This window comes from Perca flavescens, chromosome 5 (genome assembly GCF_004354835.1).
Source record: "Perca flavescens isolate YP-PL-M2 chromosome 5, PFLA_1.0, whole genome shotgun sequence".
In the NCBI taxonomy this organism is placed as follows: domain Eukaryota; kingdom Metazoa; phylum Chordata; class Actinopteri; order Perciformes; family Percidae; genus Perca; species Perca flavescens.
In genome coordinates this window covers 30,238,669-30,256,527 of record NC_041335.1, presented here as the reverse complement: position 1 = coordinate 30,256,527, position 17,859 = coordinate 30,238,669, and the positions used below count along the sequence as shown (strand labels likewise).

General features: G+C 38.0%; 1 protein-coding gene across 1 annotated transcript in view; it reads right to left on the bottom strand.

Annotated features, from left to right (window-relative positions):
* Nucleotides 1-17,859, bottom strand: part of adamts3 (ADAM metallopeptidase with thrombospondin type 1 motif, 3) — a 161,684-nt gene that overhangs the window by 71,450 nt on the left and 72,375 nt on the right. Inside the window, exons 6-7 of the mRNA XM_028578185.1 lie at nucleotides 10,799-10,882; nucleotides 4,376-4,532 (exon numbers count right to left, since the gene is read on the bottom strand). Of these exons, the coding sequence (XP_028433986.1) occupies nucleotides 4,376-4,532; nucleotides 10,799-10,882 (241 nt within the window). The remainder of the gene's footprint in view (nucleotides 1-4,375; nucleotides 4,533-10,798; nucleotides 10,883-17,859) is intronic.

Here is a 17,859-nt window from a genome sequence, read left to right as displayed (position 1 = left end):
GGCAATCTCCATTGTGTGAAAAGAAATAAGAGAAGGGCATCTGATGGTAATGACCTACTTATGTGTGTACGTAGATTTACTGAAGGCTTAGGAAATGCAGGATCACAACCTTGACAAAAGATCCAACATAATGCTATGATTTTTGATGGATTAATTTAGCTATTCAGGGAAGGGAGAACTGGTATTTCCATTCCATCTTTACCATTAACCATTTCTATCAAACTTATTGTTATCGTCCATAGGGTGAAATCTGGCCCTTTGTTTATTTCCTTGTCTTAAAATGATTCCATTTTAAAACATGTCACACTCAAACTGATGTGAATGTGGCTCTGCATCAAATTTAACAATGGCTCTAGGGAGGACTGCGAAGATGTGATTGTAAGATGTTTATTCCCCAGACAGGACTCACATAATTCTGCCTTTGACTAGTGGAGTCCTACAGAAAGCCATGAAGCCAATCATGTGTTTATCTCCGTGATAACTGAGGCGGCTCGGTGTGGGAATTGTTATGTTTGATTGATTTTTAACAGAGGCAGCAGCTATTGGTTTATACTCTCGATAAATTTCAGCTTGAAACTGATGAAACATAGTAGCTAGAGTATATATTATTAAAAGTCCCCTTGTATTCATGAAACTGCAATACAAATGGCCTGACAGTAAAGATGTCAATAGATAGAACAGCTCAATTCAACAATTCATTTTTCTCTCCACTGATGGGAAATAACTGTTGGCTAGCTGTCGATGGTGGATGGAGGATGCAAGCACTTATTTTCTCTCCTGCGTCTTATGCTGTACTGTCCTGGGAAAAAATTAGGAGGAGCTTCAAAAGATTTGGCTTTTGCAGAAAAAAATAAAAGACAGCGGGGAAGAAGACAGACTACTTATAAAAGTTGGAAATTCATTGATCAAGTTGGTCTAGTAGAAAAAATGCTTTTTGTCTCTTTCTTGTTCTTCAAAAAAAGCTGCTGCAAATACATGGACAGCATGTTATATGAAGACCTAGAATAACTTTTATCACACCAGGAAGACGTTTTAGGTGGGGACCAGACGCCTGAATTTCTGCCACATCTCTAATATGTTTTGAGCAATTTAAACGTGAAAGATTTGAAGAAAAAAGAAAATTCAAATAGATTACTAGGATAAAGACTTTACCAAATTCTGCATGGATTAAGAGGCTCAATTAAGAGACAATGGTAATCCAAAATAGTTATTACAGTCTGTCATTAAAGTGTAAATTGCAGGTTACATTTTTCACGAAGATAATGCAATGTGCTTATTAAACATGAAGATAAGAACCGCCCACCATTGTTTTGTATGTTTTTTATACCAAAATGCTGAATATAATATGAAAAGTTGGTACTTTTTTACACTATAATTGTTCTTTCTGCTTCTTTTCACAACATTTTATCTATAGTCAACTTGAAGATACATTTTCAAAATATCCTTTTCCAAAGTCTGTAACTTATTTTACAGTACTGTTTTATTTCATAGTGCCAAATTGCATCACACAAAACAGTTATGGGCTTGGCTGTGTAATCGTTTAGACCACGGGTGTCAAACTCAATTCCACGAAGGGCCACACTGCAAAACAAGAATCACATCCAGGGTCAGACATGTTTAGGTTATTCACATGCTATTATTTCATCGTAAAAGTCAAGCATCTTTTATTGTATTATTGCATATCTCATATAATCTTCTCACTTACAGCTTGGTCGACATAAAGACCCCAAAAAAGTCAGCAAAAAAAGTAACATAGCCATCAAAGATAAAATGACAAAAAAAGCAACAAAAATGTCGTAAAACAGGCAAAAAAACATTGGAAAAAGTGGCAAAAAAACAATGAAAAAAGCTACAAAAACTATGTGGGCCATTGTGAACCTAAATTGATATGCGGGCCGGCTCAAAATCTGCGAGGGGCCGGATTTGGCCCGCGGGCCTTGAGTTTGACACATGTGGTTTAGACCAAAGCAACCGGCAATCACATAAATGGCAATAACATTACAATAGATTCTTTTAAATATATGAAATTATTTGTTGGTTATGTTGTATATTTTTTGTCTATATAGTACATTTTTGTATGGATTTATTCATCTGATAAGGGGTTTCCTCGACTAAGAATTTTTATAGTTGAATCAGAATTGTCAAGCCTTGCCTATCGTCAAATCATGTGAGTGGGGGGCGACCATCGGTCACGGATCATGGAAAGTGAAACTTAAATCTGTCATGGGGCGGTTGGATTTATTTACCCACTTTAAAAAGATTTATTAAAAAACGTGCCCGAAGGCTCAATGAGCGCACGAAAGCACAGTATATGGTTTAGCGACCTAGAGAGTGACTGAAGAGATTGAGCATCGTTAACACAAAGCAATCAATCAGAGAAATAAAACGTTTTATCTGTTTCATCACTAGAAATGTGGCTGTAGCAAGTATCTCACTATCACTAACGTTCCACATTCATATTTAGACGCAACAAAAAATCCTGAAAGCCGAAGTTAGGACGGTGTACAAAGAATACTTGCGCTATGAAGATGATACACTGTCTCATCTCATCACACTTGTGTAACTGGCAGGTTTCAGAACATTGCAGGTCGCATTGCAAGTAGCTGCAAGTTTACACTCGTCTAGGCCAGAATCCTTTGTCTGAACTGGACTTTACGGCGCTGCGAAGATTCGACTGTGAGACTGGCAGTGAAATCATGCTCTTTCGATCAAAAATTCAACAATTCAGGGTCACCCCTACATATGATTATTTTTTAAATCATTCTTTTCAAAGTATTTAATCAGGTCAATTACAGAGCATCCCTGCAAGGAACAGCCCACTTAAATAGAGTGTTTGCTGGCTTTTATAAAGTTAAGGAGTCACCAGCTGAGTCAGTAGCTGTCACTAAAGATTCAATTTTTCCCATGCACAGTGTGAAATAGATTGCTTGCTGCACATCAAAATCTGAACACTGACCTTTTCTAACTGTGCCAGGCCGGGGGTGGGGGGTCCCTGAAACTATTCAGTGTGTGAGTACTATGCATGTTTCTGAGAGTGCTTTACAAAGGCCATGCCATAATCAGTATCGGATTAGGTCATCAACTAGGGCTGGGCGATATGGAGAAAATCAGATATCGTGGCATTCTTGTCCTAATACCTTGATGTCGATATTGTGGTGATATAGGGTTGTATCCAATTTTTGCTTTATCAAAATATCTTCACAATGAGATTTTAGATAAATAATCTTCAGTAATGTAGATACAATGACTAAGTGAGTAAGGCCGGTTACACACTGGATGTGTCGAGCGAGCGTGTCAGCTGTGTGGCGTGTCCGTTTATATATCGGCTCCATTTTGACAGGTTAGAGTTTACACACTGCCTGCGTGACACGCGCGCGTCTCAGGCGTGGCTCGAGCCGCGCCAACAACGCGTGCCAGCATCAAAATGACCATCAATTACCAGGTCCAGTTCAGCCAATTCTAGATGTACACTAGGGGCAACAGTGTCTCACAGTTCAGGTAGAGCGTGACATTGTTTACCAGGTCACTGTTCACTTCAACCTCCGCTGCATGACACTGACTGTGTGCACTATGTCACAAAATCCATTTTATGCCTGAACAAGATGAAGGCATGTAATCAAGTGTATTGTATTTTCTGTATTTACTTTCTCCAAAACACAAATGATATCCAAAATTGCATTGATGCAAGTGATGTTAGTTGAGGTAAATTGTTCAAACTGGCAAATCAAAAAGACATGAAGCAAGTTGAAAGGGCCTTTAATAGCAATGACTTTGGACAGTTATTTTCTCTCATTGTTTCTGTTTGGCTGCTGTGGAAGAAATAAGAAGAGGGGTGGGCAGTCAATATCTGGCAGACAGTGGAATTAGTTTCCAGCCTTCCCTGGTCTGCATTCACAAGACTATAATTTAAGGAAAAGTACCAAATATGAAGCACAAAAGGGCATTTGTGGTGTTATCCTTGGAGGATTAGTTGTGCTATTTGTGCTTGACATTGGTGATAAAGAGGCTTTTTGATTGTTCAGTGCTCTCTGCAGAACACAACACTCTGTGCTTGGAGCATCTGTGACATGCTAACTGCATTTCAAATCAGAGACAATCTGGACAGATTTTCACAAACAAGAGTGACATCAAGACAGATTAGATGTGTTATCCCTTAAAATGAATCCAGGGCAGTTGTAGCCTCTCATGCCCATTAATGTCAGACTAAACCAAAGAATCTATCCTGATTAACAAGACATGCTGCTATTACTGCTGTGTATTATGATGCATACCTTCCTGTAACTGTATTCGGATTAACCACACAGGGCAGGTCAAAATGCTGCATGCAAACCGCACATTCTCATTTGAATGCCAGTTTTCCCTCCAGGAGCCTTACCCTGCATCCCCGTGGGGCCGAAGCCTTGGCGAGTGAGGAAAATTGCGTGATCGTGGTGCTCGGCGTGATCAGGGTCGCCTTTCTGCTGCACAAATGCCCAGCGGCACACATTCTCTAGGCTCCTTGATGGGTTGCCTCTTTCAATGAGGCTGATGGACTGACAGGAAAAGGAGAGAGAGAGAGAGAGAGAGAGAGAGAGAGAGAGAGAGAGAGAGAGAGAGAGAGAGAGAGAGAGAGAATTCTTATTACTGAACCTTGACTGTGTAAACTTGTATTCTGCCAGTCCAAAACCGCATTGATTGTTAAAAAATCAGGTATGAGTTGCATTCAGTGAAGACACAGATTAAACATGGGGGGGATGGGATGAAACCTATTTACGCTCTTCAGTCTAAAAACAGGTGAACGTACATAATGCATTTTTCCAGTATGTGTGAAGGAGAGCGAGAGTGGATGACCCCTGCCATCTGCATACATGTTCTTCCCCATTTAGCATCACACCTCTATTAGTAATGGCTTTGGATGTGTCACTGGCATGCTCCATGAGGCTGAAATAACAACTTCTCTGAAGCAATTAAATAACAGCATGAGAACAAAAAGCAGAATTATGACATGTTTAGAATAAATGTTGTGTTTTTATTACACACAACATTTTTGCAGAGTATTACTGTGATGTTGCACATGAAAGATAGCAGATTAATAGCAGGCATGAGACTTTTAGAGCATGAGAACATTTAAAACAGATTAAAAAATCAAATTGAAAATAGACAATGTATTTCTCTGTAGAAGTGTTGGTTCTGTTTGAGTACCCCTGGGAATAAACTTTAGACTTTAATCCAATTGAGGGGGAAATGTTTGTGACTTTCATTTTCTCTCGCTTTGCTCTAACAGCCAGTGAGGATGGGGTGATGCTTCACCTATGGGTCAGAGCTTTTGTTTTGCCCAAAGCAAACACAACAAATTGTGCATAGACTTTAAGTGTGGGAAAGGGAGCATTTGTGCTAACCAACTGCAGCAACACCTCCAACGTGTTACCCATAAATAATTAGTTTTATTGATGCTATTGTTGTGGTTATAGATATTTCTGTCGGGGTCGTTTATATTTCTGTTGCCTGTTTGCGTATTTCTGTATGTTTCCTGTTTTGTATATTTATTCTGTGTATTTCTGTTCCCTGTTGTGTAGATTTATCCTGTTTTGTGTATTCTGAGTAGTGTAAGTTTCTGTTTCCTGTTTGATTTTGATAGTCTGTTTTCTGTCTTGTCGTGTCTAGTTTTGCTTCCTGTGTTTTCCCGCCTGTGTGATTGTGCTCCACCTGTTCCCCAGCGCCGGTGTCACCTGTCCCGTGTTTGCTCGTTATCTAGTTTATTTAGCCACTGTGTTTCCTTTGTCTCTTCTCAGATCGTTGTTTGTGTTTGCGTCTTGCCTGAAGCCTGTACTACGAAGCAGGATTTGGCGTTAACGACCTAACTTCAGGTTCAACCCAGGATTTTCTGTATCACGAAGGTGGATCACTTGTTATCGGGTTCAATCGCCATGGTAACTTATGCTGAACGCCTAAGTTGGAGATCAGAGATCAACCGGTGTAAAAGCACTCTACTGACCAATCAATAGGTTGATTGATAACGGCGTCACCGTTCTTTAGAAGATCAGGCGGAGCTTGAGAGAGAGAGAGAGAGAGAGAGAGAGAGAGAGAGAGAGAGAGAGAGAGAGAGAGAGAGAGAGATGCGCGCACGCTCATAAAAGTTAAAACATTTAGAGACCAACAACCCCGTTAACAATCCCTGATGGGTATTTTTATGAAATATATATTTTAATGGAAGGGAATTACATATCCGCTATTTGTCGACTTCTTGAGCCGTGTGTCGCCAATGTGCACATTGGTTTGAATTGTGTTTTTATGTTTTATTTGCTCTCACGATCGCTTCCCTCTGCCAGGGTTGCAACTGCAATAATAGGCTAAAGCAACGACAGTTTATGGAAGGTCAGATCTTGGTCCTGACTGATGGGGGTAAAGAGTAATTTACGCATCTACAGTCCGAGTCTGTGTTCTTCATATGTATGTAGAATTATAATTTGCTCTTCTTGTATAAAACATGCGGCTCTGGTAGATGTTTGCAATTGGTCGTGGTGTGCAAACACTGCCTCTTTTATGTGAACGCGTGCGCCGCTGGATTGGGAAACCCTGGGTTGATTGAACTAGTTGTTAACCAGCGTCGTGATAAAGCTTATGCGGGACCGCGGTTGTTAGGTTAGGTGAAGCCGGATAACTGAAAGAGATCCAGGACATGTTGATCTTCGTAGTACAGGCCTCTGGTCAGTTTGTTCCTGTCAGTGTTTTTCACCCATGTGCCTGTAATTAGTTTTCCTGTGATCTTTTGTTCCTGTGAGTTTTTGCTTTTTGGATCTCCTTTGATTTGCTCCCTGTTTTTGTTTAATAAACCCTTGAGCTCACCCTTTTCCTGCCTGCCTGCCGTTTCTCTGCATTTGGGTCCTCTAATTCCCTGCGCCTCTTCACCGCTATCTCTTTTTCAGGGCCAATGTTTAGAGAAATGTATGCTGATAGATTATGTATCTATATCTTTATTCTCCTCACTGGTGCTGAAATTATCAAATAATTAATGCACTTTTACCGGTGTCTACTTTAGTATACGTATGCTACTTGTGTTATGTTTTTTTTATGCCATCAACCTGCCAGCTTTTATGATCGGGAATAGCGGTTGTGTCATTTTACTTGTCTATGCTTATGTGTTCTTGTTTTATTCTTATGTGTTGTAGCTTATTAAATGTTTTCTTTTAAGCCATCAACCTGATAGGGACTGCAGATGAAAATTAGCCTGCATGGCTAAATCTGGCACATTTACATGTTAGAATTGGTGCTCCTGTTGATTAATGTGCGTTAAATAAAGACATCTAAAAAAATCAAAAATAACTCATCGACAGAAAATGGACTGACAATTTTTTTTTAAATGGTTTTCTAAAAGCTGGGCCAAAGATGTTTGTTTGAGACAATGTTTGTATCCTGTACAGCTTCTGTAAAACTTGTTTTGTCCCTGGACAAGTCATTAAAACATTTCATTGTAATTATTGTAATGCAGTCACTAGTTGCAGCCTTGTTTGAAAAGATTGAGACTTCACTTTCTTTGATTTTGATTTGATTGATTTTGATTTGATTTGATTAATTTATTTGTATCAAAAAATGCCATAAACATGAAAAGACATCTAATACAATCGAGGATAAAAACACAATAAAGCCCAGGACTTATTTCCATTGTGTGTGTTTTGTGATGTGATCAAACTTAGTGCAGAGTGAAGAGAAGCATTTTCTTTGTCTCAACTATTGTCTCACACACACCAATCATCTTGCACTCTGGAAGGAAAATGCTCCTCCAGCTAACTTCCTCCAACATAACTTTGTTAGAATAAAATCACCAGAAGCAATTATGGCAGAACTTATGAATCATGATTGGCAGGAAGTTTATGTAGAGGAGACTTATGACTCATATGATGCATTTTTAGATACATAGTTGACGCCCTTTAAGAAAAAAAGACTATATAGGGAATTTACATTAACATCAACCTAAAGAAAAAGTACAAAATCTATAAAAACAGACTGACATCTATTATGAAATTGCAAAAAAGTGAATATTATGATCAGTTGTCAAAAATGATACATTAATTGAGAATATCAAGGAAATTGTCAATTAGTTCAATGATTTGTTTGTTAATGTAGGGCCTAATATGGCAAAAGAAATTAACCTTCCTAAAGATGGAGATGACAATTTGAATTTTGCTTTCAACAACAGTAACTCAATGTTTCTTGGGGGAGTTTGTGAGAGTGATGTATTAGAAAGGGTCAGAAAGTTTAAGAATAAAAAATCTTTGGATGGTAATGATATCAATATGTCACTCATAAAAGAAGTAACGGACTATGTTCTCAAACCATTTACTTATAAATGTAACAAATCTTTTGAAACTGGTACTTTTCCTGATTATATGACAATGGCTAAAGTGGTTCCAATTTATAAAAAGGGTGACAAGCATTTTGTTGCAAATTATAGAAGATATATGTGTCTTTACCTCAATTTTCTAAAATACTTGAAAAATTATTTGTAATTAGACTTGATGACTTTGTCGAGAAAAATGAGTTATTGAGTGATCACCAATATGGGTTTAGCAGCAATAGACCAACATATTTAGCAGTGATGGAATTTATTGAAAATACAGCAACAGCAGTAGATAAGAAACAGCATCGATGTGTTTACTGATTTACGTTAAGCTTTTGATACAATCGATCATTCTTTACTTCTTCAGAAATGTGAACATCAGTGTTGGTCATCTTACTTTAAAAAAGTAATTAGTTACAGATTACTTCTCCCATAAAGTAATTGAGTTACATTGTAAAATTAATTAGTTACTGAGCAAAGTAACTGTGACGTTATTTTTTATGTTCTATAACGCTATTACGTTCTATAACATCTTTAACGTCAAAGATGTTTATATTAACTGATTGAAGAATCACCTGTTGCTGACCCGAAAAATCGAGCTTTGCTTGTTTTAACAGAGTGGCTCCGTCTCCTTCGCTGGAGCTCACGCTAGCTGCATTTGGGCTTGGGGTTGGGTTAGCAGCAGCAACAAGTGTCGTGTTAGCATGTGTTGATGTGAAGGGCTTCATAAGATTCGAGTTGCTTGAGGCAGACGTGGATAAAGTCTTTTTTCCTGGGCATAGCGTGCATGTTACATAAACATTCTTGCCTTTAATGTCAATGAGCAAGAAGTAGTGCCGGTACTTCCAGTTCAAGAATGCTACCTTTGAATTTCCCTGGATCGTCGCTATTGTCACTGTCTTGTGTTTAGTGGTAGTCAGAGCGTGCAGTAGGGCATCCGCCCACCCAGCCAAACATCATCGCATTTGCAACGGTGTCATCATCCCCCCCCCTGCTCTCTCCAGGCAGCTGATGTCACCTCGCGCTTCATTCAACCAAATTGTAGTAACCCGCCACTTTACATTCTCAGTAACGATAACGGCGTTGCAACGATGGGAAAAGTAATTAATTAGATTACTCCGTTACTGAAAAAATAACGCCGTTAGTAACGCCGTTATACTTAAACGCCGTTACTCCCAACACTGGTGAACATTATGGTATAAGAGGTGTCGCAAAACATTGGATAATAAGTTATTTAAATGACAGGTTCCAGTATGTAAAAATGAATAATACTGAATCAGATCTCAGACGAGTAACACGTGGTGTTCCAAACGGGTCGGTATTGGGACCTAAGTTATTTATACTTTATTTAAATGATATTTGTACTGTATCTAAAATCTTGAAATTTGTAATGTTTGCAGATGATACAAATGTATTTTGTTCATTGCAAGGCAAGGCAAGGCAAGGCAGCTTTATTTATATAGGGGAGGATATGAAACAATTATTAAATACAAAACTAAGATTATTAATCATTTAAAAAATGGTTTGATGTAAATAATTTATCTCTAAATGAAAATAAAACTAAATTTATGGTGTTTGGTGATATCAGGGCCAATTGTGAAACAAAATCTTTGGGAGTGATTATGGATTATAAATGTTGGAAGACACATATCGATTATATTAAAAGAAAATTATCTAAATCTATTACTGTTTTTTATAAAGTAAGGGATTATAGTAAGAGATGTCTGCATATATTTTATTGTTCACTTGTAATGCCATATATGTCATACTGTGCAGAAATATGGGGAAATGCATATAAAACAAATAGATCCTAGATAGATCCTATAATTCAACTTCAGAAGAGAGTGATTAAAATAATACATAAAGCTGGTTATTATGAATCAACTAATCAATTTTTTTATAAGAAATTTCCAGATCTTGTATATTTGAAAACCTTGGAAATATTTTTGTCTAGTTAACAATGGCCTTCCTGTCTGTATTCATTTTCTTTTTTTAATTAAGAGAAGGTAATTATAATTAAGGACGGTTTTCTATCTTTGAAACTGGAAACTGGTGTTTCAGTTTTGGGGGTTAAATTATGGAATGAACTTAATGAGTTGAACATGTGTATGTCTCTATTGAGTTTCAAAAAAGCTTTAAAATCTAAATTAATTAACGGTTATGAAGTAATCTGAATAAAATGTAAATTGTAAAATGTATTTCTAGGATTGTACTCAAGTATTTGGTTTCATTTAATTTTGTTGGATTTCTGGGTGATTCTTTAAGGATTATGGTATAGGATAAGCAAAAATAAGCCTTGGCTTCAGCCTATTCATTTTTTGGTTATATACGGTGGCAAATTGTGGTAAATAATTGTTTCTTTCATGTATGTTAAAATTATTCATCATCATCAAAAAAAAAAAGTTTCTATCCTTTTCTGTTTTTTTTCCTATTGCTTTCCAGAAACAAATCCAATCAACAGAGATGGTCTGTGACACTCACCTTGGCATACCCCAGCATGATCATCCTCACCAGGACCACGTTGATGTGGACTCCCAGGGACTCGTCGTGGTAAATCTCATTCACCTGAGAAACAGGTGGACACACATAGTCAATCAAAGGTCAGTAGCTCAAACAATTAGCATTTTTTAAGGCATCTTTAAGCGTCATTGGCATGTTCATTCTGGGCTTATATTTTCAACTCATCAGAGGAAGTGAGCGAGAGAAACAAACCATTCTTTACAAATTACTGCACAAATGACTGTAATCAGACCTGTGCAACCACTATTTGCATCTTTTTGAAGGAGTCAGTGAATGCAACGAGAAGGAGCTTCCTATCATTATATTCTTTTTCCTTGAAAATGATCGTCACCATACCAGTAAAATGAAAAAAATAAGTCTTAATTAGCATCTAAATAACTGGAGGTGTGTGTGTGTGTGTGTGTGTGTGTGTGTGTCTTACTCCCTTGTCAATTGGTTTTACAGCAAGGCATACAATAGATAAAAAACAACAAAGACATAGAATACAGAAGGGCTTCTGGACTTCTATTTTCAACTCATCAGAGGAAGTGAGCGAGAGAAACAAACCATTCTTTACAAATCACTGCACAAATGACTGTAATCAGACCTGTGCAACCACTATTTGCATCTTTTTGAAGGAGTCAGTGAATGCAGCGAGAAGGAGCTTCCTATCATTATATTCTTTTTCCTTGAAAATGATCGTCACCATACCAGTAAAATGAAAAAAATAAGTCTTAATTAGCATCTAAATAACTGGAGGTGTGTGTGTGTGTGTCTGTGTGTGTGTGTGTGTGTGTGTGTGTGTGTGTGTGTCTTACTCCCTTGTCAATTGGCTTTACAGCAAGGCATACAATAGATAAAAAACAACATAGACATAGAATACAGAAGGAGATGGGGAGGGGGGGGGAGGGTGACGTGAATACCAATGGGCTAGAAGATCAACAATAGTCACTAGTGACTGACTTTCACCGACTTTGACATTTCCCAGTGTACAAAGCCCAGCATCAACAACATCTAAAAGAGCGTCAGAATGAGAAAATAACTACAAATACCCACAATAAAGTGCAAAGTGACCAGGCATGTTGAATACATGATACATCTCTTCCATCATAACACATCTGGAATTTATGAAAACTAAGGGTTATGTACAGTACACTACAGGGGAAGATATGTTTCACAGGGATGGTTAAAATATTTTCTTATGTGAGAGTGGGACAGCCTCACAGATAATTGTGCCTTTTAAAATTAAAATAAAAAACAGATGCATAGAGGAACAGAAAGAAGTGTGTATTAGTATTCAGACTGTTGTAGCTCCCTGCAGCCTCAGAAGTAATGTAAGGAGAACTGGGTTAGTCAGTAAGCCTGGCCAGTGAAGGACTCTCCACAGATTAGTCAGACTAACATTTCCCATCATCTTAAATCTGAGGGAAAAGGTAAAGTGAGCTTTTTTTTCACACCTCATTTTCTAAACACCATCTTCCACAGACCTGTTGTGTGTTTTTAATCAGCCAGAGGGATCAAATTTCCCTTTCAGAGATCAGCGTTGCTTACTCTGTGGGTATCTGGGCCATTAAATACACTGATGGATTTTCTATTTAAATTACTCCACGTGCATGTTCACTTATCTACCTGAAGATGCAGAGTATATGAGCCTGTCTCTTAATTTTCTTTAGTTTTTCACTTTACCCCGGTATATAATTCATGCCAGTCAATATCCAAATGTATTATAATAAAACACCAATAACGAAAATTATAGTATATGATATATATTACGAGCAATTAGGATTCTGCTGGGAGAACAAACTTTATAAACACATACTGTACATTAACACTCATTCAAGAGGAAGCTATAAAAATGGAGGGCAAAGAGACAAAACAGGCAGCGACAGTTGATGGTAGAGGCAGCAGGGGCATTTATGCTGTGTGCCGGCCAGTAGTTCTCTGTCTGTGAATCTGGGGGGTGGAGCTTATGAAGGGGGGTTGTATTTGTTTGGCAGTTGAGTTGAAATATCAACAATCTTTGCGCAGAATCACTTACTGCACCTTTAACAAAGCATTAGATTATCACCACTCTTTTTTGGAGTTTTGATTGACAGACACAAGAACAATTATTGAATATATACGAGCCTAAACGTTTTACATGCCTAGAATGCAAAGGACTTTTGTTTTAATTTAGATATTTTTTCCCCTTATTATTCTATTATATTACATTATATTGTAAAGCTTGCAGCGTTGTTACGCCTGTCATGACAGCTGTACACAAGGACAACATGCATGTTATTGACAGCTGACATATAACAGGCTCAGTGAGATGTGTCGTTATCGCTGATGGAGCAAACAGTAAGCACCAATCAAATCAGTGAACAAATCAACATCATGTCATGGTCTCTGACACTGTATATCAGAAGACCTCATTACCGCAGCAACCAGGAGCATTTGGACTGAAGCGACAGGCGGTGTCACAGTGGGTCTCATTTTCCTTAGGCCAGTGATTTCTCACTGAGTTTATCTGCCTCATTACACAATATGGCGTAGTTCTCCACACAGGGCAGAGGAGGTGGACGAAAAATATTCAGGCAGCATAAAATCAGAATGCTCAGAGCATGTTATCGACTTCTTGGGGTGCCATGTTGCTGGAGGAGCAGGACAACAAATGCCAAACTGCAGTATTACTCCAAGTCGATTCCATTGCTAACAGCTTTCTGACAGTATGAAGCAATAATCTGGCTGAATCTGCCACAGATGGGTGCTTTATTTTAAAAAGAAGATAAACGCTGCTGATCCTGAACTTTCATCCACTAGCAATGCACTCTCCCCGGCGTTAGGTGCACCGCAAGCTAAAATTACCCTATATGTTCTCTTTTTCCCACACACTGATCTGCCCGCTTGCAAAAGTTGGTAATAAGGATGTACTCAAAATCACAGCAACTTCTTAACAGCTTTGTCCACACATTTACACTTTAGGACCAATTTCTCTTGTTGTATGTGTTTGGCCTTATGTTTCTTTTTTCCCCCGGCTCACGTACACTGGTCCATATAGCTCAAAATTGCCACAATACACCTCTTTAGAGGGAAGCAGGGGAATGATGGGGTCACCGATCAACACCACTGATTTGATTGCTTTTTCAGCTGAAATGTCCTTCTGAAAACTCACTAGTCTAGTGTGTAATTTGTTCAAGAACAACATCACTTTTCTGTTGTCATCTCAAGTGATGATCTTCATGTTGGAACTTTTGTTTTGTTTTGTTATCTAGTTTTTTTTTAGGGCTGTCTAAAATGAAAGCATAAATTTTTTGGTTAATCTTAGCTAATAATGTGTTAATAAGACATTAATGCAACAGTGCACTAATGTATTTTCCTTACATGGTGTACTGTATTATATAGTTAATAATGATAGAAAGTTCTAATACATTTTTCTAATATCATTCAATGTCTCATCACAGCTAAACTGGCAGCATTGAGGTTTGTCTCTTGCTGTATTTTCTGCCTATGAGACACACAGGAGTCACACAGAAACAAGTCGTTGCAGACAAAGAAACAGAGAGAGTGTGCATGTGTGTCTGTCATACTGTATGAAGGCTGTCAGTACTGATCCAAAACAGGCATCAGTTAACAGACCTCCAGTCCCAAAGTTACAGGAGAGAAACAGATTTTCTTTGAGAAACAGCTTAAACCCTGAAAATAGCAAAAGAATGAATTCTTCTTAAAAACACAATACAACTCTAATTGCCACGAGTTTGAATATGATAATATCCTATTGTAGTGTATGTGATGTGGATTAACGTATATGGACATCCCGGTTTGCATGCTTTTCTGTACTTTTGATCTGCAGCTGTTTTTTATGGTTTGGTGGTTTTCCCTGAGTTCCACTTAAATGAAATCTAAATGCTATAGCATGCAATGGTATTTTAGACAATAGTGTCCTTCCAACAGTGTGGGGCTTATTCCTGTTTTTACATGACAACTCCCCTGTGCACAATTTCACATTCATAAAGAAATGGTTTTCCCAGTTCTGTGTGGAAGAACTTGACTGGCCTGCAAAGAGCCCCGACCTCTCAACCCCATCCAACACCTTTGTGATGAACTGGTACAAGGAGAGTAAGCAAGGTCTTACAACCCAACATTGGACCTCACTAACACTCTTGTGGCTGAATGGGAGGAAATCCATGCAGTCAGCTTCCAACATCTGGTGGAAAGTATAAAACCAGAAGCGTGGAGGCTGTTAAAGCCGCAGATAGATACCTATAAATGACGTGGGTTTAATGGTGTCCATATACAGTACATGTGCCTACCACTACCTCAGTTCATTGTTTACCTGCTGTGATAATACCACAGTAGCAAACATACAACACTTTTTTTCCTGCATTTTCACATGATGATAATGCAATCCAATACAACCATCCAACAAATCATACCTTTGTGATGCCTCTAATGTTGACTTAAAACTGTGTCATAGAAGATGCTTTTACATGTAACTATATGGTAATATTTGAGCCTGTAATGAGATGTGGTGTTATACTGGACTACATTATAGAGAACACAATATTTGAACATCTTTCAATGGTGTATATTGCAGTCCAATACAAAATGCAGCCTTAAAAAAAACACATAAATACAAAAACAACATTATAAATCACAAAGCTAGTATGTGTTACACAGTTGTCAAATTAAATTACACAGGTAATGAACTGATAACTCAGTATATTTAAATGTAAATGTTGTTGCATTACCCAAATGTCACCAAAAGAGGTCCATAAAAGTCATGCATGACTTTATGTCCCATTAAAAGGAGTCGTTAGTGAAACTCAGTAATGTGGAACCTCTGTTCCCAGGTTCTGTTGATGCCATGGGTGGTTTCTGCCATTTATTTTTACTTTATTTTTATGAGCTGTCGATCCAGTGTAGTTTGTACAACATTTTTATCTTTTTCTTGACAAAAAAGCCTCACCCACTTAACTATCTTAGCACGCTGATGTTGGTTAGAGGTGTAATTTCTGAAGACAGCAAACTGGGCAGGACATAACTTCTCATTGGAATGTTTTGTGGTGAATAAAATAACGTGTGAAAGCTTCCGTATGAGGCTTTCATCAGAAATGTGCCACAAATATGAAGCTGTTATTGATGTTTGTCAGCCTGAGACAGAAAGCTGATGCCACTGGGGGTAGCAATTTTGATTCCTCTTTTTGTGTCTTTTTATGTGTACATCAAAGACTGAAACAAAATAAATCTTTACTCAAGTCTCCAGTGAAAAAAAAATCCAAAAAGACCCAAAGAGGTCAAAAAAATTACAAGAACTCTAAGCATAAAATGTAATAAAAAACAAGCATAGACAATCTAAATTATACAGACATATTCTCAAATATTTGATAGCGTATTTGATCTCATGCCACTTATTCCATAATTTGTTTACATCACAGAACCGAATGAAGCATCCATTTAACTAAATTGGATTGCAGAGTATAGCAGAATGCAGTGAGCAGCCATGCATGTTAGGGGCGAGAAACAATAGAGAGGGGCGATCCTGTCCTGAAAGCTCTGATCGTTGATTTCATGAAGACAAATTGTCTCAAGAATGCATGTGCTATAAGCTTGCTAATGGAGTCTTATTAAAGACGAAGGATGTGACATCAAAAAAGGAACTTAACAATTATCTCATTTAGTGTAGCAGGTTAGGGGTAAAATGTAAAGCTGGAGCAGAGGTTGCCGGTAAACTACATTGTTGTTGATCATATTGTCGACAATATGCCAGTAATGAAAGTGTTTAATAAGGGATTTGATAAGAGAAGATAAGAGAGAGAGAAGGAAAAATAAAAAAATTAGAGAGGATGAGAAGAGAAGGGAGGACAGAGGGACAGAAGGGATGAGGTGAGGAGGGGAGGACAGAGGTAAAAGGAAAAAGTGGAGATAAGAGGCAATGAGGAAAACAGATGAGTGGAGAATGAATAAAAGGAGAAGAGTGAAGAGGAGAGGCAGAAAAAGAGGAGATGAGCTGAGAGGAGAAGAGCAGTAAGAGGAAAGACGACAAAAGAAGGAAAAGGAAAAAAGAAGGGAAACGTAGAGGTTAAAAGAGGAAAGAAGACTACAAAAGATGAGAGGAAAGAAGGGGAAATAGAAGAGTAGATGGAAAAAGAGGAGGTAGAAAAAAAGGATGGAGTGGGAAAAGAGAAGGACAGGTGAGAAGAGACAGGAGAGTAAAGAAGGGAGACTAGAAAGGTAGGAAGAGAAATGAGAAAAAAAGGAAAAAAATAATGGAGGAGAAGAGGAGACATGCTGGCTGTTAAAGGCTTTGGATAAATGCTGCCATATACAACCCCAAATCAGAAAAAGTTGGGACAGTATGGAAAACACAAATAAAAAAAGAAAGTAGTGATTTCTAAATGTACTTTGACTTGTATTTCATTGCAGACAATGTGCACACAAAATATTTCATGTTTTGCCTGGTCAACTTAATTTCATTTGTAAATATACATCCTTTCCTGTCATTCAGACCTGCCACAAATTCCAAAAAATGTTGGGACAGGAGCAATTTAGGGCTAGTAATCAGGTAAATTGGTTAAATAATGATGTGATTTGAAACAGGTGATGCCAACAGGTGATTGTAATTATGATTTGGTACAAAAGCAGCATCCAAGTAAGGTCTAGTCCTTTAAGAGCAAAGATGGGCCGAGGATCGCCAGTTTGCCAACAAATACGTGAGAAAATTATTGAAATGTTTAAAAACAATGTTCCTCAAAGAAAGATAGGAAGACATTTGCTTATTTCACCTTCAACAGTGCGTAAAATAATTAAAAGATTCAAGGAATGTGGAGGAATTTCAGTGCGTAAAGGACAAGGGTGCAAGCCTAAGCTGAACAACCTCCGATCCCTCAGGCGGCACTGCATCAAGAATCGTCATTCATCTATAAGCGATATCACCACATGGGGTCAGGAATACTTTGGCAAACCTTTGTCAAGTACCACAATACGTAGTTACATCCACAAATGCCAGTTAAAACTGTACTGTGCCAAAAGGAAGCCATATGTTAACAGTGTCCAGAAGCGCC